At 59.4% G+C, this 20,480-nt stretch overlaps 1 protein-coding gene across 4 annotated transcripts in view; it reads left to right on the forward strand.

The window, feature by feature from the left end:
* Nucleotides 1-20,480, forward strand: part of oxct1a (3-oxoacid CoA transferase 1a) — a 286,549-nt gene that overhangs the window by 198,686 nt on the left and 67,383 nt on the right. For all 4 annotated transcript variants that reach the window (XM_085965065.1, XM_085965115.1, XM_085964917.1 and 1 more), the window contains 2 exons: nt 3,779-3,854; nt 8,462-8,551. In XM_085965065.1, the coding sequence (XP_085821191.1) occupies nt 3,779-3,854; nt 8,462-8,551 (166 nt within the window). The remainder of the gene's footprint in view (nt 1-3,778; nt 3,855-8,461; nt 8,552-20,480) is intronic.

Consider the following 20,480-nt stretch of genomic DNA (forward strand, 5'->3'; position numbering starts at 1 on the left):
CCGTGCTGTACCTGCCCTGGGAGTGTTTGATGGGACAGTGTAGAGGTAGCATTACTCTGTATCTAACCCGTGCTGTACCTGCCCTGGGAGTATTTGATGGGACAGTGTAGAGGGAGCTTTACTCTGTATCTAACCCGTGCTGTACCTGCCCTGGGAGTGTTTGATGGGACAGTGTAGAGGGAGCTTTACTCTGTATGTAACCCGTGCTGTACCTGCCCTGGGAGTGTTTGATGGGACAGTGTAGAGGGAGCTTTACTCTGTATCTAACCCGTGCTGTACCTGCCCTGGGAGTGTTTGGTGGGACAGTGTAGAGGGAGCTTTACTCTGTATCTAACCCGTGCTGTACCTGCCCTGGGAGTATTTGATGGGACAGTGCAGAGGGAGCTTTACTCTGTATCTAACCCGTGCTGTACCTGCCCTGGGAGTGTTTGATGGGACAGTGTAGAGGGAGCTTTACTCTGTATCTAACCCGTGCTGTACCTGCCCTGGGAGTGTTTGATGGGACAGTGTAGAGGGAGCTTTACTCTGTATCTAACCCGTGCTGTACCTGCCCTGGGAGTGTTTGATGGGACAGTGTAGAGGGAGCTTTACTCTGTATCTAACCCGTGCTGTACCTGCCCTGGGAGTATTTGATGGGACAGTGTAGAGGGAGCTTTACTCTGTATCTAACCCGTGCTGTACCTGCCCTGGGAGTGTTTGATGGGACAGTGTAGAGGTAGCATTACTCTGTATCTAACCCGTGCTGTACCTGCCCTGGGAGTATTTGATGGGACAGTGTAGAGGGAGCTTTACTCTGTATCTAACCCGTGCTGTACCTGCCCTGGGAGTGTTTGATGGGACAGTGTAGAGGGAGCTTTACTGTGTATCTAACCCGTGCTGTACCTGCCCTGGGAGTATTTGATGGGACAGTGTAGAGGGAGCTTTACTCTGTATCTAACCCGTGCTGTACCGGCCCTGGGAGTGTTTGATGGGACAGTGTAGAGGGAGCTTTACTCTGTATCTAACCCGTGCTGTACCTGCCCTGGGAGTGTTTGATGGGACAGTGTAGAGGGAGCTTTACTCTGTATCTAACCCGTGCTGTACCTGCCCTGGGAGTGTTTGATGGGACAGTGTAGAGGGAGCTTTACTCTGTATCTAACCCGTGCTGTACCTGCCCTGGGAGTGTTTGATGGGGCAGTGTAGAGGGAGCTTTACTCTGTATCTAACCCATGCTGTACCTGCCCTGGGAGTGTTTGATGGGACAGTGTAGAGGGAGCCTCACTCTGTACCTAACCCATGCTGTACCTGCCCTGGGAGTGTTTGATGGGACAGTGTAGAGGGAGCTTTACTCTGTACGTAACCCGTGCTGTTCCTGCCCTGGGAGTGTTTGATGGGACAGTGTAGAGGGAGCTTTACTCTGTATCTAACCCGTGCTGTACCTGCCCTGGGAGTGTTTGATGGGACAGTGTAGAGGGAGCTTTACTCTGTATCTAACCCGTGCTGTACCTGCCCTGGGAGTGTTTGATGGGACAGTGTAGAGGGAGCTTTACTCTGTATCTAACCCCGTGCTGTACCTGCCCTGGGAGTGTTTGATGGGACAGTGCAGAGGGAGCTTTACTCTGTATCTAACCCGTGCTGTACCTGCCCTGGGAGTGTTTGATGGGACAGTGTAGAGGGAGCTTTACTCTGTATCTAACCCGTGCTGTACCGGCCCTGGGAGTGTTTGATAGGACAGTGTAGAGGGAGCTTTACTCAGTATCTAACCCCGTGCTGTACCTGCCCTGGGAGTGTTTGATGGGACAGTGTAGAGGGAGCTTTACTCTGTATCTAACCCGCGCTGTACCTGCCCTGGGAGTGTTTGATGGGACATTGTAGAGGGAGCTTTACTCAGTATCTAACCCGTGCTGTACCTGCCCTGGGAGTGTTTGATGGGACATTGTAGAGGGAGCTTTACTCAGTATCTAACCCGTGCTGTACCTGCCCTGGGAATGTTTGATGGGACAGTGTAGAGGGAGCTTTACTCTGTATCTAACCCGTGCTGTACCTGCCCTGGGAGTGTTTGATGGGGCAGTGTAGAGGGAGCCTCACTCTGTACCTAACCCATGCTGTACCTGCCCTGGGAGTGTTTGATGGGACAGTGTAGAGGGAGCTTTACTCTGTATCTAACCCGTGCTGTACCTGCCCTGGGAGTGTTTGGTGGGACAGTGTAGAGGGAGCTTTACTCTGTATCTAACCCGTGCTGTACCTGCCCTGGGAGTATTTGATGGGACAGTGCAGAAGGAGCTTTACTCTGTATCTAACCCGTGCTGTACCTGCCTTGGGAGTATTTGATGGGACAGTGTAGAGGGAGCTTTACTCTGTATCTAACCCGTGCTGTACCTGCCCTGGGAGTGTTTGATGGGACAGTGTAGAGGGAGCTTTACTCTGTATCTAACCCGTGCTGTCCCTGCCCTGGGAGTGTTTGATGGGACAGTGTAGAGGGAGCTTTACTCTGTAACTAACCCGTGCTGTACCGGCACTGGGAGTGTTTGATAGGACAGTGTAGAGGGAGCTTTACTTTGTATCTAACCCGTGCTGTACCTGCCCTGGGAGTGTTTGATGGGACAGTGTAGAGGGAGCTTTACTCTGTATCTAATCCCGTGCTGTACCTGCCCTGGGAGTGTTTGATGGGACAGTGTAGAGGGAGCTTTACTCTGTATCTAACCCGTGCTGTACCTGCCCTGGGAGTGTTTGATGGGACAGTGTAGAGGGAGCTTTACTCTGTATCTAACCCGTGCTGTACCTGCCCTGAGAGTGTTTGATGGGACATTGTAGAGGGAGCTTTACTCAGTATCTAACCCGTGCTGTACCTGCCCTGGGAGTGTTTGATGGGACAGTGTAGAGGGAGCTTTACTCAGTATCTAACCCGTGCTGTACCTGCCCTGGGAGTGTTTGATGGGACAGTGTAGAGGGAGCTTTACTCTGTATCTAACCCGTGCTGTACCTGCCCTGAGAGTGTTTGATGGGACATTGTAGAGGGAGCTTTACTCAGTATCTAACCCGTGCTGTACCTGCCCTGGGAGTGTTTGATGGGACAGTGTAGAGGGAGCTTTACTCAGTATCTAACCCGTGCTGTACCTGCCCTGGGAGTGTATGATGGGACAGTGTAGAGGGAGCTTTACTCTGTATCTAACCCGTGCTGTACCTGCCCTGGGAGTGTTTGATGGGTCAGTGTAGAGGGAGCTTTACTCTGTATCTAACCCGTGCTGTACCTGCCCTGGGAGTGTATGATGGGACAGTGTAGAGGGAGCTTTACTCTGTATCTAACCCGTGCTGTCCCTGCCCTGGGAGTGTTTGATGGGACAGTGTAGAGGGAGCTTTACTCTGTATCTAACCCGTGCTGTACCTGCCCCGGGAGTGTTTGATGGGACAGTGTAGAGGGAGCTTTACTCAGTATCTAACCCGTGCTGTACCTGCCCTGGGAGTGTTTGATGGGACAGTGTAGAGGGAGCTTTACTCAGTATCTAACCCGTGCTGTACGTGCCCTGGGAGTGTTTGATGGGACAGTGTAGAGGGAGCTTTACTCAGTATCTAACCCGTGCTGTACGTGCCCTGGGAGTGTTTGATGGGACAGTGTAGAGGGAGCTTTACTCAGTATCTAACCCGTGCTGTACGTGCCCTGGGGCTACATGAGTGAGTAGAGAAATAGAATAATCTTTTGAGAAGCAGGAAGCTTCCTTGCGATAGTGAGGAGCTGATTTGAGGCATGTTTTTCTCAGTGGAATAGCTAAACCTGTGCTCTGTGTCTGCTTTTTTGCAGGGGCCACATGGATATGGCGATGCTCGGCGGGATGCAGGTGTCTATGTATGGGGATCTGGCCAATTGGATGATTCCGGTGAGTGAGTTTTCTTCCGCATAGTATTCGGAAAATGGAGCAGTTTTTGTACAAGTGGATATTCAGAGATCCTTTGATCTAGTGGTGCGTTAGAAACGAGTTATAAATAATTCAGGGTGTTAATGGGTTTGTGGTCACACGCAATGACGGGGGAACAATAAGCCGAGCATGGAGCAAATCGCGGGATGTGTGTATCGGTGCGGCACTTGGGATCTGTGCTGGGACCTCATTTTCCCATTTTTATATCAATTATTTGGGTGATGGTCACAAGGAATGGGGACGTTTGCCGATGATGCCATATTAGGGGTGTGGCAAACGGAGCAAGGATGTGGGAGACTTTAGGAGGACAGAGACGGGTAGTGTGTTTTGGGGAAAGTTACTGGCGAAATGAAGTATAATCTAAATGTGAAATTCCTATCAGACTGGAGGCCCCGAGGAATCGATTTTGAACAACCGGACACACGGGAAAAGAAATAGAATGACCCGTAAAATGTTGAGGTGGAGGACAGGAGCTGGTTAAATGGCAAAACTGATCGGGGCAAGAGCAAACAGGAAGCATAATAGAGAAATTCAAGAAATAAAGACATTTACAACAACAAGAACAACTTGTATTTATATAGCGCCTTTAACGTAGCAAAACGTCCCAAGGCGCTTCAGAGGAGTATTATAAGACAACAAATTTGTCACCGATCCACATAAGGATAAATTAGGGCAGGTGATCAAAAGCTTGGTCAAAGAGGTAGGTTTTAAGGAGTGTCTTAAAGGAGAGAGAGGTAGCGAGGCGGAGAGGTTTAGGGAGGGAATTCCAGAGTTTAGGGCCCAGGCAACAGAAGGCACGGCCACCAATGGTGGAGTGGTTAAGATCAGGGATGCTCAAGAGGGCAGAATTAGAGGAGCGCAGATATCTCAGGGGGTTGTGGGGCTGGAGGAGATTACAGAGATAGGGAGGGGGCGAGGCCACGGAGGGATTTGAAAACAATGATGAGAATTTTGAAATTGAGGCGCTGCTTAACCGGGAGCCAATGTAGGTCAGCGAGCACAGGGGTGATGGGCGAGCGGGACTTGGTGCGAGTTAGGACACGGGCAGCCGAGTTTTGGATCACCTCAAGTTTACGTAGGGTAGAATGTGGGAAGCCAGCCGGGCGTGCGTTGGAATAGTCAAGCCTAGAGGTAGATGTAGGAAAAACCGCAAAAAGGATTCTGTGTTTTCACACAGAAGGGTGTTAAATATAAAAGCGAGGATGTGATGTTGAATCTGTGGCAGACACTGGTTAGGCTGCTGTTATTGCACATAGCCTGAGTATTTCATTGTAGGATGGACATTGGAACCACGGGAAGGGGACAGTGAAGGTTCACTAGGATGAAGCTGGGTATCAGAGGTTGTAGTTTTGGAGAAAGGATGATTGGAACAGAGAAGGTTAATCTCGGGGCATCTGAAGTGGAAGGTTTTGAGGTGGCCAGTAGTGAAAGGTTGTTTCCGCTAATTAGTGAATCAGTAACCAGGAGGCATAGACTTGAGGACTAAGCGAGGCCTTAGAACAGATAGTTTCACAGGGTTATTAGAATGCTTCATCATAAGGAGCTGCAGAGGCAGATTCTATAACACCATCTTCTGTATGGGAATTGGATTAGATGGTGAAAAGGATCAACATGAAGTGATTTGGGGAACTGGGACTGAAGTAGATAGCTCCTGTAAAGAGCTAGCAGCAGCACAGGTGCAGTTTGCCAAATGGCCTCCTTCTGTGCTGTGCTGTGCCAGCCGTGGCCCAGTGGGGTAGCACCCTCGCCCCTGAGTCAGAAGGTTGTGGGTTTATGTCCCCACTCCAGGGACTTGCGCACATGAAACTAGGCTGACGCTCCCAGGGCAGTACTGAGGGAGTGCCGCACTGTCGGAGGTGCTGACTTTCGGATGAGACGTTAAACCGAGGCCCCGTCTGCTCTCTCAGGTGGACGTAAAAGATCCCACAGCACTATTTCAAAGAAGAGCAGAGGAGTTCTCCCCGGTCGGTGTCCCGGGGCCAATATTTATCCCTCAATCAACATCACTAAAACAGATTATCTGGTCATTTTCACATTGCTGTTTGTGGGATCTTGCTGTGCGCAAATAGGCTGCCCCGTTTCCCACATAACAACAGTGACTGCACTCCAAAAAGTACTTCATTGGCTGTAAAGCGCTTTGGGACGTCCTGAGGGTGTGAAAGGTGCTATAGAAATGCAAGTCTTTTTAATTTCTGTGACTCCAGTCAATATACAGATTCTTCCTTGAGGTACACGTCCGTGTGCAGATATCTCCCCGAGGGGCAGACAGACGCCAGTCAGTTTTTTTTTCGTTCCTGGGCTGTGGGCGTCGCTGGCAAGGCCCAGCATTTATTGCCCATCCCTAGTTGCCTCGAGAAGGTGGTGGTGAGCCGCCTTCTTGAACCGCTGCAGTCCGTGTGGTGAAGGTACTCCCACAGTGCTGTTAGGGAGGGAGTTCCAGGATTTTGACCCAGCGACGATGAAGGATCGGCGACATACTTCTAAGTCAGGATGGTGTGTGACTTGGAGGGGAACTTGGAGGCGGTGGTGTTCCCATGCGCCTGCTGCCCTTGTCCTTCTAGGTGGAAGAGGTCACGGGTTTGGGAGGGGCTGCCGAAGAAGCCTTGGCGAGTTGCTGCAGTGCATCTTGTAGATGGTACACACTGTAGGCACGGTGCGCCGGTGGTGGAGGGAGTGAATGTTTAAGGTGGTGGATGGGGTGTCGATTGAGCGGGCTGCTTTGTCCTGGATGGTGTCGAGCTTCTTGACTATTGTTGGAGCTGAACTCCTCAGTGTGCGGATATCTCCCTGAGGGGGCAGACGGACGCCAGCCAGTGTGCTGTTTAATGCGTCAGCAATTAACGAACAATTGTGCAGATTCCTGGCAGGGCCCCAGGCTGGCATTCCTTCCATTCAGTAGGACACCGATTGCTGCAGCTGACAGTCATGCTGCCTGTTAGGTCACTCGCTACCTCTCAGGCATGTGATTTGTTGGCCGTGTTCCCAAGGTCGTTGTTTTTTTTAAACATCGTTCCATATCATAAATTATTTCATATTTAGGAGTTATTTTTATGGTGCTCTGAGTCTCTGGAGGGAATTTTAATCTCCGCTGCCCGGTGGAAAGCTGGCGGGCAGGCAGTTGAAATGCTCCGTGCCCGCTCTGACGGCGCTGCCTCCCCGCAGGCCCTGATATTAATTCATACAAAAGCAAAATACTGCGGATGCTGGAAATCTGAAATAAAATTCTCTGTTACGCCCGCACACGTCACCCCGAGCTTCCGGTCGCCTGTCACTTTAATTCTCCGCTCCACTCGCACTCTGACCTCTCCGTCCTCGGCCTCTTACACTGTTCCAATGAAGCTCACCGTAAGCTCGAGGAACAGCACCTCATCTTTCGATTAGGCACTTTACAGCCTTCTGGGCTCAACATCGAGTTCAACAATTTCGGACCCTAACCTCGGCCCCTATTTTTTCCACATTGACAGCTGTTGATGATTCTGCTATTCCCATTTACACCTCCTCTAGACCCGTCTTTTACCAAAGCAAAATACTGCGGATGCTGGAAATCTGAAATAAAAACAGAAGATGCTGGAAATTCTCAGCAGGTCAGGCAGCATCCGCGGAGAGAGAAACAGAGTTAGCGTTTCAGGTCGATGACCCTTCGTCAGAACTGGAAAAAGTTAGAGATGGAACAGGTTTTAAGCAAGTGTAGGGGCAGGGAGAGGGGGGAGGGGAGGAAAGAACAAACGGGACGGTCTGTGACAGGATGGAAGGCAGGAAAGATTAAGAGACAAAAGGGATGATGGTGCGAGGCAAAAGGAGATGTTAATGGGACAAGAAAAGACACAAAAGATGGGTCTAGAGGAGGTGTAAATGGGAATGGCAGAATCATCAACAGCTGCCGTATGGAAAAAATAGGGGCCGAGGTTATGATCTGAAATTGTTGAACTCGGTGTTGAGTCCGGCAGGCTGTAAAGTGCCTAATCGAAAGATGAGGTGCTGTTCCTCGAGCTTTCACTGAGCTTCGTTGGAACAGTGTAAGAGGCCGAGGACGGAGAGGTCAGAGTGGGAGTGGAGCGAAGAATTAAAGTGACAGGCGACCGGAAGCTCGGGGTCACCCTTACGGACTGAACGGAGGTGTTCCGCAAAGCGGTCACCCAATCTGCGTTTGTACTTGTCCTATTACCATCTCCTTTTGCCTCGCACCACCATGCCTTTTGTCATTTAATCTCTCCTGCCTTCCACCCTATCACAGACCTTCCCTTTTGTTCTTTCCCCTCCCCCCTCTCTCTGCCCCTACACTTGCTTAAAACCTGTTCCATCTCCAACTTTTCCCAGTTCTGACGAAGGGTCATCGACCTGAAACGTTAACTCTGTTTCTCTCTCCACGGATGCTGCCTGACCTGCCGAGTGTTTCCAGCATTTTCTGTTTTTATCCCTGATATGAACATACTTTTAGTCTGTGAGCGGAATGCCCAGCGGGCTCCGATGATATGACTGCGGTCTTAACCCCCTGTCCATTGGGCTTATCGAGGTGCTTGGCTCTTTGCTCCCACTGGTACGACTAACGTGATCTCTTTCTGTTCCAGGGTAAGATGGTGAAAGGGATGGGCGGGGCCATGGACCTGGTAGCCAGTGCTGACACTAAAGTGGTGGTCACCATGGAGCACTCCGTTAAGGTAATGACAGCAGCCTGTCTGGGGGAGGTGGGAGGGGTGGTGAACAGTCTCTATAATCCCAGGATCCTGCTGAGGTATTGGATCACACCGGCAGGACATTGGCCCAACAGGCACTTAAAGTGGGGCTGATCTTTATAAAGCGCTGGTTAGGCCACAACTGGAGTATTGCGTCCAGTTCTGGTCACCACACTTTAGGAAGGATGTGAAGGCCCTTGAGAGGGTGCAGAGGAGATTTACCAGAATGGTTCCGGGGATGGGGGATCTTAGCTACAAGGACAGGTTGGAGAAGCTGGATTTGTTTTCATTAGAGCAAAGGAGGTTGAGGGGTGATTTGATAGAGGTGTACAAGATTATGACGGGTTTGGATAGGCTAGACGGGGAAAGGCTGTTCCCACTAGTTGATGGTACAAGGACTAGGGGACACAGATTTAAGGTTTTGGGAAAGAGATACGGGGGGATGTGAGGAAAAACTTGTTTACGCAGCGAGTGGTGAGGACCTGGAACTCGCTGCTGACGAAAGTGGTGGAAGCGGAGACACTCAATGTTTTCAAGGGGAGACTGGATAGGCACTTGAGGGAAATAAACTTGCAGGGCTACGGGGATAGAGTGGGGGAATGGGACTGACTGGATCGCTCTACAGAGAGCCGGCACGGACTCGATGGGCCAAATGGCCTCCTTCTGTGCCGTTATGACTCTGTGACTGTCTCGGACTGATGCAGGTGTTCTCAGAATTAAAAAAAAAATCCCATCTCGGGTTGTGGGCATTGCTAGCAAGGCCAGCGTTTACTGCCCATCACTAGTTATCCTGCTGGAGTGGCTTTCCAGGCTAGTTCAGAGGTCAGTTAAGGTGTGAGACTGGAAACATAGAAGATAGGAGCAGGAGTAGGCCATTCGGCCCCTCGAGCCTGCTCCGCCATTCAATGTGATCATGGCTGATCATCCAAATTCAGTACCCTGTCCCTGCCTTCTCCCCATATCCCTTGATCTCTTTAGCCTGAAGAAATATATCTAACTCCTTCTTGAATATATTTAATGAATTGGCCTCAACTGCCTTCTGTGGTAGAGAATTCCACAGGTTCACCACTCTCTGGGTGAAGAAATTCCTCCTCATCTCTGCCCTAAATGGCTTACCCCTTATCCTTAGACTGTGACCCCTGGTTCTGGACTCCCCCGCCATCGGGAACATCCTTCCTGCATCTAGTCTGTCTAGTCCTGTTAGAATTTTATAAGTTTCAATGAGATCCCCTCTCATTCTTCTAAACTCCAGTGAGTATAAGCCCAATCGACCCAATCTCTCCTCATACGTCATTCCTGCCATCCCAGGTATCAGTCTGGTGAATCTTCGCTGCACTCCCTCCATGGCAAGAAAATCCTTCCTCAGATAAGGCGACCAAAACTGCACACAATACTCAAGCTGTGGTCTCACCAAAGCCCTGTACAACTGCAGCAAGACATCTTTGTTCCTGTACTCAAACCCTCTCGCTACGAAGGCCAACATACCATTTGCCTTCTTAACCGCCTGCTGCACCTGCATGCTTACCTTCAGCGACTGGTGCACAAGGACACCCAGGTCTTATTGCAGTTCCCCTTCTCCCAATCTATTGCCATTCAGATAATAATCTGCCTTCCTGTTTTTGCCACCAAAGTGGATAACCTTGCATTTATCCACATTATACTGCATCTGCCATGCTTCTGCCCAATCACCCAACCTGTCCAAATCATCCTGGAGTTTCTCGGCATCCTCCTCACAGCACACACGCCCACCCAGCTTTGTGTCGTCTGCAAACTTGGAGATATTACATCTAGTTCCCTTGTCTAGATCATTAATATATATTGTGAATAGCTGGGGTCCAAGGACCGATCCCTGCGGTACCCCACTAGTCACTGCCTGCCACTCGGAAAAAGAGCCGTTTATTCCAAGTCTCTGCTTTCTGTCTGCCAACCAGTTCTCTATCCAAGTCAGTACCTTGCCCCCAATCCCATGTGCTTTAACTTTACACGCTAATCTCTTATGTGGGACCTTATCAAAAGCCTTCTGAAAGTCCAAATATACCACATCCACTGGTTTTCCCTTATCTGTTCTACCAGTTACATCTTCAAAATATTCCAGTAGATTAGTCAAGCACGATTTACCTTTGGTAAATCCATGTTGACTTTGTCCGATCCTGTCACTGTTTTCCAAGTGCTCTGCTATTACATCTTTTATAATGGACTCTAGCATTTTCCCCACTACCGATGTCAGGCTTACCGGTCTGTAATTCCCTGTTTTCTCTCTACCACCTTTTTGAATAGTGGGGTCACGTACCGGTCAGACTGGGGAAGGACGGCGGATTTCCTTGCCGAAAGGACAATGTCACTTTCATTGATGCTCGCTCCCAGTGCTCCAGGCCCCCGGCTTTAATTTTTTTTATTCACTCCCGGGATGTGGGCGTCGCTGGCAAGGTCGGCATTTATTGCCCATCCCTAGTTGCCCTCGAGAAGGTGGTGGTGAGCCGCCTTCTTGAACCGCTGCAGTCCGTGTGGTGAAGGTGCTCCCACAGTGCTGTTAGGGAGGGAGTTCCAGGATTTTGACCCAGCAACGATGAAAGATCAGCGATATACTTCTACGTAAGGATGGTGTGTGACTTGGAGGGGAACTTGGAGGTGGTGGTCCTCTAGGCTCCCCTGGGCCTGCTCCCCGAGCTCTAGGCTCCCCTGGGCCTGCTCCCCATGATCTAGGCTCCCCCGGGCCTGCTCCCCGTGCTCTAGGCTCCCCTGGGCCTGCTCCCCGTGCTCTAGGCTCCCCTGGGCCTGCTCCCCATGCTCTTGGGTCCCTGGGCCTGCTCCTCGTGCTCTAGGCTCCCCGGGCCTGCTCCCCGTGCTCTAGGCTCCCCTGGGCCTGCTCCCCGTGCTCTAGGCTCCCCTGGGCCTGCTCCCCATGCTCTTGGGCCCCTGAGCCTGCTCATCGTGCTCTAGGCTCCCCCGGGCCTGCTCCCCGTACTCTAGGCTCCCCGGGTCTGCTCCCCGTGCTCTAGGCTCCCCTGGGCCTGCTCCCCATGCTCTTGGCTCCCTGGGCCTGCTCCCCGTGCTCTAGGCTCCCCCGGGCCTGCTCTCCATGCTCTAGGCTCCCCTGGGCCTGCTCCCTGTGCTCTAGGCTCCCCTGGGCCTGCTCCACGTGCTGTAGGCTCCCCTGGGCCTGCTCCCCATGCTCTTGGCTCCCTGGGCCTGCTCCCAGTACTCTAGGCCCCCCTGGGCCTGCTACTCGTGCTCTAGACTCCCCTGGGCCTGCTCCCCATGCTCTAGGCTCCCCTGCGCCTGCTCCCTCTGCTCTAGGCTCCCCTGGGTCTGCTCCCCGTGCTCTAGGCTCCCCTGGGTCTGCTCCCCGTGCTCTAGGCTCCCCTAGGCCTGCTCCTCGTGCTCTAGACTCCCCTGGGCCTGCTCCCCGTGCTCTAGGCTCCTCCGGGCCTGCTCCCAGTACTCTAGGCTCCCCCGGGCCTGCACCCCATGATCTAGGCTCCCCTGGGCCTGCTCCCCATGATCCAGGCTCCCCCGGGCCTGCTCCCCGTGCTCTAGGCTCCCCCGGGCCTGCTCCCAGTGTTCTAGGCTCCCTGGGCCTGCTCCCCATGCTCTAGGCTCCCCTGGGCCTGCTCCCCATGCTCTAGGCTCCCCCGGGCCTGCTAACCATGATCTAGGCTCCCCTGGGTCTGCTCCCCGTGCTCTAGGCTCACTGGACCTGCTCCCCGTGCTCTAGACTCACTGGGCCTGCTCCCTGTGCTCTAGGCTCCCCCGGGCCTGCTCCCCGTGCTCTAGACTCACTGGGCCTGCTCCCCGTGCTCTATGCTCCCCCGGGCCTGCTCCCCGTGCTCTAGGCTCCCCCGGGCCTGTTCCCCATGCTCTAGGCTCACTGGGCCTGCTTCCCGTGCTCTAGGCTCCCCGGGCCTGCTCCCCGTGCTCCAGACTCACTGGGCCTGCTCCCCGTGCTCTCGGCTCCCTGGGCCTGCTCCCCGTGCTCTAGGCTCCCCTGGGCCTGCTCCCCGTGCTCTAGGCTCACTGGGCCTGCTCCCCGTGCTCTAGGCTCCCCTGGGCCTGTTCCCCGTGCTCTAGGCTCCCTGTGCTCTAGGCTCCGCTGGGCCTGTTCCCCGTGCTCTAGGCTCCCCGGGCCTGCTCTCCATGCTTTGGGCTCCCCCTGGCCTGCTCCCCGTGCTCTAGGCTCCCCTGGGCCTGTTCCCCGTGCTCTAGGCTCCCTGGGCCTGCTCCCCGTGCACTAGGCTCCCCTGGGCCTGCTCCCCGTGCTCTAGGCTCACTGGGCCTGTTCCCTGTGCTCTAGGCTCCCCTGGGCCTGTTCCCCGTGCTCTAGGCTCCCTGGGCCTGCTCCCCGTGCACTAGGCTCCCCTGGGTCTGCTCCCCGTGCTCTAGGCTCCCCTGGGCCTGCTCTCCGTGCTTTGGGCTCCCCTGGGCCTGTTCCCCGTGCTCTAGGCTCCCCGGGCCTGCTCTCCGTGCTTTGGGCTCCCCCTGGCCTGCTCCCCGTGCTCTAGGCTCCCCGGGCCTGCTCCCCGTGCTTTGGGCTCCCCCTGGCCTGCTCCCCGTGCTCTAGGCTCCCCTGGGCCTGCTCCCCGTGCTCTCGGCTCCCTTGGGCCTGCTCCCCGTACTCTAGGCTCCCCCGGGCATGCTCTTCGTGCTCTAGGCTCCCCGGGCCTGCCCCCCGTGCTCTAGGCTCCCCGGGCCTGCTCCCCGTGCTCTAGGCTCCCTTGGGCCTGTTCCCTGTGCTCCAGGCTCCACTGGGCCTGCTCCCCGTGCTCTAGGCTCCCCGGGCCTGCTCCCTGTGCTCTAGGCTCCCCCTGGCCTGCTCCCTGTGCTCTAGGCTCGCCCTGGTCTGCTCCCTGTGCTCTAGGCTTCCCCGGGCCTGCTCCCTGTGCTCTCGGCTCCCCGGGCCTGCTCCCCGTGCTCTAGGCTCCCCGGGCCTGCTCCCGGTACTCTAGGCTCCCCGGGCCTGCTCTTCGTGCTCTAGGCTCCCTGGGCCTGCTCCCCATGCTCTAGGCTCCCCCGGGCCTGCTCCCCATGATCTAGGCTCCCCTGGGTCTGCTCCCCGTGCTCTAGGCTCCCCTGGGCCTGTTCCCCGTGCTCTAGGCTCCCCGGGCCTGCTCTCCATGCTTTGGGCTCCCACTGGCCTGCTCCCCGTGCTCTAGGCTCCCCTGGGCCTGCTCCCCGTGCTCTAGGCTCCCCGTGCTCTTGGCTCCCCCGGGCCTGCTCCCTGTGCTCTAGGCTCACTGGGCCTGCTCCCTGTGCTCTAGGCTCACTGGGCCTGCTCCCTGTGCTCTAGGCTCACTGGGCCTTCTCCTCGTGCTCCAGGCTCCCCCGGCCCTGCTCCCTGTGCTCTAGACTCCCCCGGGCCTGCTCCCCATGCTCTAGGCTCCCCCGGGCCTGCTCCCTGTGCTCGAGGCTCCCCCGGGCCTGCTCCCTGTGCTCTAGGCTCCCCCGGGCCTGCTCCCTGTGCTCTAGACTCCCCGGGCCTGCTCTTCGTGCTCTAGGCTCCCCCGGGCCTGCTCCCTGTGCTCTAGGCTCCCCCGGGCCTGCTCCCCGTGCTCTCGGCTCCCCCGGGCCTGCTCCCCGTGCTGTAGGCTCCCCGGGCCTGCTCCCCGTGCTCTAGGCTCCCCTGGGCCTGCTCCCCGTGCTCTAGGCTCACTGGGCCTGCTCCCCGTGCTCTAGACTCACTGGGCCTGCTCCCCGTGCTCTAGGCTCCCCCGGCCCTGCTCCCCGTGCTCTAGACTCACTGGGCCTGCTCCCCGTGCTCTATGCTCCCCCGGGCCTGCTCCCCGTGCTCTAGGCTCCCCCGGGCCTGTTCCCCATGCTCTAGGCTCACTGGGCCTGCTTCCCGTGCTCTAGGCTCCCCGGGCCTGCTCCCCGTGCTCTAGACTCACTGGGCCTGCTCCCCGTGCTCTCGGCTCCCTGGGCCTGCTCCCCGTGCTCTCGGCTCCCCTGGGCGTGCTCCCCGTGCTCTAGGCTCTTTGGGCCTGCTCCCCGTGCTCTAGGCTCCCCTGGGCCTGTTCCCCGTGCTCTAGGCTCCCTGTGCTCTAGGCTCCGCTGGGCCTGTTCCCCGTGCTCTAGGCTCCCCGGGCCTGCTCTCCCTGCTTTGGTCTCCCCCTGGCCTGCTCCCCGTGCTCTAGGCTCCCCTGGGCCTGTTCCCCGTGCTCTAGGCTCCCTGGGCCTGCTCCCCGTGCACTAGGCTCCCCTGGGCCTGCTCCCCGTGCTCTAGGCTCACTGGGCCTGTTCCCTGTGCTCTCGGCTCCCCTGGGCCTGTTCCCCGTGCTCTAGGCTCCCCGGGCCTGCTCTCCGTGCTTTGGGCTCCCCCTGGCCTGTTCCCCGTGCTCTAGGCTCCCTGGGCCTGCTCCCCGTGCACTAGGCTCCCCTGGGTCTGCTCCCCGTGCTCTATGCTCCCCTGGGCCTGCTCTCCGTGCTTTGGGCTCCCCTGGGCCTATTCCCCGTGCTCTAGGCTCCCCGGGCCTGCTCTCCGTGCTTTGGGCTCCCCCTGGCCTGCTCCCCGTGCTCTAGGCTCCCCGGGCCTGCTGCCCGTGCTTTGGGCTCCCCCTGGCCTGCTCCCCGTGCTCTAGGCTCCCCTGGGCCTGCTCCCCGTGCTCTAGGCTCCCTTGGGCCTGCTCCCCGTACTCTAGGCTCCCCCGGGCATGCTCTTCGTGCTCTAGGCTCCCCGGGCCTGCCCACCGTGCTCTAGGCTCCCCGGGCCTGCTCCCCGTGCTCTAGGCTCCCTTGGGCCTGTTCCCTGTGCTCCAGGCTCCACTGGGCCTGCTCCCCGTGCTCTAGGCTCCCCGGGCCTGCTCCCTGTGCTCTAGGGTCCCCCTGGCCTGCTCCCTGTGCTCTAGGCTCGCCCTGGTCTGCTCCCTGTGCTCTCGGCTCCCCGGGCCTGCTCCCCGTGCTCTAGGCTCCCCGGGCCTGCTCCCGGTACTCTAGGCTCCCCGGGCCTGCTCTTCGTGCTCTCGGCTCCCTGGGCCTGCTCCCCATGCTCTAGGCTTCCCGGGCCTGCTCTTCGTGCTCTCGGCTCCCCGGGCCTGCTCCCCATGCTCTAGGCTCCCCTGGGCCTGCTCCCCGTGCTCCAGACTCACTGGGCCTGCTCCCCGTACTCTAGGCTCCCCTGGGCCTGCTCCCCGTGCTCTAGGCTCCCCGGGCCTGCTCTCCATGCTTTGGGCTCCCCCTGGCCTGCTCCCCGTGCTCTAGGCTCCCCTGGACCTGCTCCCCGTGCTCTAGGCTCCCCTGGGCCTGCTCCCCGTGCTCTAGGCTCCCCCTGGCCTGCTCCCCGTGCTCTAGGCTCCCCCAGGCCTGCTCCCTGTGCTCTAGGCTCACTGGCCCTGCTCCCCTGGGCCTGCTCCCCATGCTCTAGGCTACCCTGGGCCTGCTCTCCGTGCTCTAGACTCCCTGGGCCTGCTCCCCGTGCTCTAGACTCCCTGGGCCTGCTCCCCGTGCTCTAGACTCCCTGGGCCTGCTCCCCGTGCTCTAGACTCACCGGGCCTGCTCCCCGTGCTCTAGACTCCCTGGGCCTGCTCCCCATGCTGTAGACTTCCCGGGCCTGCTCCCTGTGCTCTAGGCTCACTGGGCCTGCTCCCTGTGCTCTAGGCTCACTGGGTCTTCTCCTCGTGGTCCAGGCTCCCCCGGCCCTGCTCCCTGTGCTCTAGACTCCCCCGGGCCTGCTCCCCATGCTCTAGGCTCCCCCGGGCCTGCTCCCTGTGCTCTAGGCTCGCCCGGGCCTGCTCCCTGTGCTCACGGCTCCCCCGGGCCTGCTCCCTGTGCTCTAGACTCCCCGGGCCTGCTCTTCATGCTCTAGGCTCCCCCGGGCCTGCTCCCTGTGCTCTAGGCTCCCCCGGGCCTGCTCCCCGTGCTCTCGGCTCCCCCGGGCCTGCTCCCCGTGCTCTAGGCTCCCCGGGCCTGCTCCCCGTGCTCTAGGCTCCCCTGGGCCTGCTCCCCGTGCTCTAGGCTCACTGGGCCTGCTCCCCGTGCTCTAGACTCACTGGGCCTGCTCCCCGCGCTCTAGGCTCCCCCGGGCCTGCTCCCCATGCTCTAGACTCACTGGGCCTGCTCCCCGTGCTCTATGCTCCCCCGGGCCTGCTCCCCGTGCTCTAGGCTCCCCCGGGCCTGTTCCCCATGCTCTAGGCTCACTGGGCCTGCTTCCCGTGCTCTAGGCTCCCCGGGCCTGCTCCCCGTGCTCTAGACTCACTGGGCCTGCTCCCCGTGCTCTCGGCTCCCTGGGCCTGCTCCCCGTGCTCTAGGCTCCCCTGGGACTGCTCCCCGTGCTCTAGGCTCACTGGGCCTGCTCCCCGTGCTCTAGGCTCCCCTGGGCCTGTTCCCCGTGCTCTAGGCTCCCTGTGCTCTAGGCTCCGCTGGTCCCGTTCCCCGTGCTCTAGGCTCCCCGGGCCTGCTCCCCATGCTCTAGGCTCCCCCGGGCCTGCTCCCCATGAACTAGGCTCCCCTGGGTCTGCTCCCCGTGCTCTAGGCTCCCCTGGGCCTGTTCCCCGTGCTCTAGGCTCCCCGGGCCTGCTCTCCATGCTTTGGGCTCCCACTGGCCTGCTCCCCGTGCTCTAGGCTCCCCTGGGCCTGCTCCCCGTGCTCTAGGCTCACTGGGCCTGCTCCCCGTGCTCTAGGCTCCCCTGGGCCTGTTCCCCGTGCTCTAGGCTCCCTGTGCTCTAGGCTCCGCTGGGCCTGTTCCCCGTGCTCTAGGCTCCCCGGGCATGCTCTCCATGCTTTGGGCTCCCCCTGGCCTGCTCCCCGTGCTCTAGGCTCCCCTGGGCCTGTTCCCCGTGCTCTAGGCTCCCTGGGCCTGCTCCCCGTGCACTAGGCTCCCCTGGGCCTGCTCCCCGTGCTCTAGGCTCACTGGGCCTGTTTCCTGTGCTCTAGGCTCCCCTGGGCCTGTTCCCCATGCTCTAGGCTCCCCGGGCCTGCTCTCCGTGCTTTGGGCTCCCCCTGGCCTGTTCCCTGTGCTCTAGGCTCCCTGGGCCTGCTCCCCGTGCACTAGGCTCCCCTGGGTCTGCTCCCCGTGCTCTAGGCTCCCCTGGGCCTGCTCTCCGTGCTTTGGGCTCCCCTGGGCCTGTTCCCCGTGCTCTAGGCTCCCCGGGCCTGCTCTCCGTGCTTTGGGCTCCCCCTGGCCTGCTCCCCGCGCTCTAGGCTCACCCGGGCCTGCTCCCCGTGCTCTAGACTCACTGGGCCTGCTCCCCGTGCTCTATGCTCCCCCGGGCCTGCTCCCCGTGCTCTAGGCTCCCCCGGGCCTGTTCCCCATGCTCTAGGCTCACTGGGCCTGCTTCCCGTGCTCTAGGCTCCCCGGGCCTGCTCCCCGTGCTCTAGACTCACTGGGCCTGCTCCCCGTGCTCTCGGCTCCCTGGGCCTGCTCCCCGTGCTCTAGGCTCCCCTGGGCCTGCTCCCCGTGCTCTAGGCTCACTGGGCCTGCTCCCCGTGCTCTAGGCTCCCCTGGGCCTGTTCCCCGTGCTCTAGGCTCCCTGTGCTCTAGGCTCCGCTGGTCCCGTTCCCCGTGCTCTAGGCTCCCCGGGCCTGCTCCCCATGCTCTAGGCTCCCCCGGGCCTGCTCCCCATGAACTAGGCTCCCCTGGGTCTGCTCCCCGTGCACTAGGCTCCCCTGGGCCTGTTCCCCGTGCTCTAGGCTCCCCGGGCCTGCTCTCCATGCTTTGGGCTCCCACTGGCCTGCTCCCTGTGCTCTAGGCTCCCCTGGGCCTGCTCCCCGTGCTCTAGGCTCACTGGGCCTGCTCCCCGTGCTCTAGGCTCCCCTGGGCCTGTTCCCCGTGCTCTAGGCTCCCTGTGCTCTAGGCTCCGCTGGGCCTGTTCCCCGTGCTCTAGGCTCCCCGGGCATGCTCTCCATGCTTTGGGCTCCCCCTGGCCTGCTCCCCGTGCTCTAGGCTCCCCTGGGCCTGTTCCCCGTGCTCTAGGCTCCCTGGGCCTGCTCCCCGTGCACTAGGCTCCCCTGGGCCTGCTCCCCGTGCTCTAGGCTCACTGGGCCTGTTCCCTGTGCTCTAGGCTCCCCTGGGCCTGTTCCCCATGCTCTAGGCTCCCCGGGCCTGCTCTCCGTGCTTTGGGCTCCCCCTGGCCTGTTCCCTGTGCTCTAGGCTCCCTGGGCCTGCTCCCCGTGCACTAGGCTCCCCTGGGTCTGCTCCCCGTGCTCTAGGCTCCCCTGGGCCTGCTCTCCGTGCTTTGGGCTCCCCTGGGCCTGTTCCCCGTGCTCTAGGCTCCCCGGGCCTGCTCTCCGTGCTTTGGGCTCCCCCTGGCCTGCTCCCCGTGCTCTAGGCTCCCCGGGCCTGCTCCCCGTGCTTTGGGCTCCCCCTGGCCTGCTCCCCGTGCTCTAGGCTCCCCTGGGCCTGCTCCCCGTGCTCTAGGCTCCCTTGGGCCTGCTCCCCGTACTCTAGGCTCCCCCGGGCATGCTCTTCGCGCTCTAGGCTCCCCGGGCCTGCCCCCCGTGCTCTAGGCTCCCCGGGCCTGCTCCCCGTGCTCTAGGCTCCCTTGGGCCTGTTCCCTGTGCTCCAGGCTCCACTGGGCCTGCTCCCCGTGCTCTAGGCTCCCCGGGCCTGCTCCCTGTGCTCTAGGCTCCCCCTGGCCTGCTCCCTGTGCTCTCGGCTCGCCCTGGCCTGCTCCCTGTGCTCTCGGCTCCCCGGGCCTGCTCCCCGTACTCTAGGCTCCCCGGGCCTGCTCCCGGTACTCTAGGCTCCCCGGGCCTGCTCTTCGTGCTCTAGGCTCCCTGGGCCTGCTCCCCATGCTCTAGGCTCCCCCGGGCCTGCTCCCCATGATCTAGGCTCCCCTGGGTCTGCTCCCCGTGCTCTAGGCTCCCCTGGGCCTGTTCCCCGTGCTCTAGGCTCCCCGGGCCTGCTCTCCATGCTTTGGGCTCCCACTGGCCTGCTCCCCGTGCTCTAGGCTCCCCTGGGCCTGCTCCCCGTGCTCTAGGCTCCCCGTGCTCTTGGCTCCCCCGGGCCTGCTCCCTGTGCTCTAGGCTCACTGGGCCTGCTCCCTGTGCTCTAGGCTCACTGGGCCTGCTCCCTGTGCTCTAGGCTCACTGGGCCTTCTCCTCGTGCTCCAGGCTCCCCCGGCCCTGCTCCCTGTGCTCTAGACTCCCCCGGGCCTGCTCCCCATGCTCTAGGCTCCCCCGGGCCTGCTCCCTGTGCTCGAGGCTCCCCCGGGCCTGCTCCCTGTGCTCTAGGCTCCCCTGGGCCTGCTCCCTGTGCTCTAGACTCCCCGGGCCTGCTCTTCGTGCTCTAGGCTCCCCCGGGCCTGCTCCCTGTGCTCTAGGCTCCCCCGGGCCTGCTCCCCGTGCTCCTGGCTCCCCCGGGCCTGCTCCCCGTGCTCTAGGCTCCCCGGGCCTGCTCCCCGTGCTCTAGGCTCCCCTGGGCCTGCTCCCCGTGCTCTAGGCTCACTGGGCCTGCTCCCCGTGCTCTAGACTCACTGGGCCTGCTCCCCGTGCTCTAGGCTCCCCCGGGCCTGCTCCCCGTGCTCTTGACTCACTGGGCCTGCTCCCCGTGCTCTATGCTCCCCCAGGCCTGCTCCCCGTGCTCTAGGCTCCCCCGGACCTGTTCCCCATGCTCTAGGCTCACTGGGCCTGCTTCCCGTGCTCTAGGCTCCCCGGGCCTGCTCCCCGTGCTCTAGGCTCCCCTGGGCCTGCTCCCCGTGCTCTAGGCTCACTGGGCCTGTTCCCCGTGCTCTAGGCTCCCCTGGGCCTGTTCCCCGTGCTCTAGGCTCCCTGTGCTCTAGGCTCCGCTGGGCCTGTTCCCCGTGCTCTAGGCTCCCCGGGCCTGCTCTCCATGCTTTGGGCTCCCCCTGGCCTGCTCCCCGTGCTCTCGGCTCCCCTGGGCCTGTTCCCCGTGCTCTAGGCTCCCTGGGTCTGCTCCCCGTGCACTAGGCTCCCCTGGGCCTGCTCCCCGTGCTCTAGGCTCACTGGGCCTGTTCCCTGTGCTCTA

The sequence above is a fragment of the Somniosus microcephalus genome, chromosome 1, assembly GCF_052327205.1.
Source record: "Somniosus microcephalus isolate GS21.2 chromosome 1, FLI_Smic_1.0, whole genome shotgun sequence".
Lineage (NCBI taxonomy): Eukaryota > Metazoa > Chordata > Chondrichthyes > Squaliformes > Somniosidae > Somniosus > Somniosus microcephalus.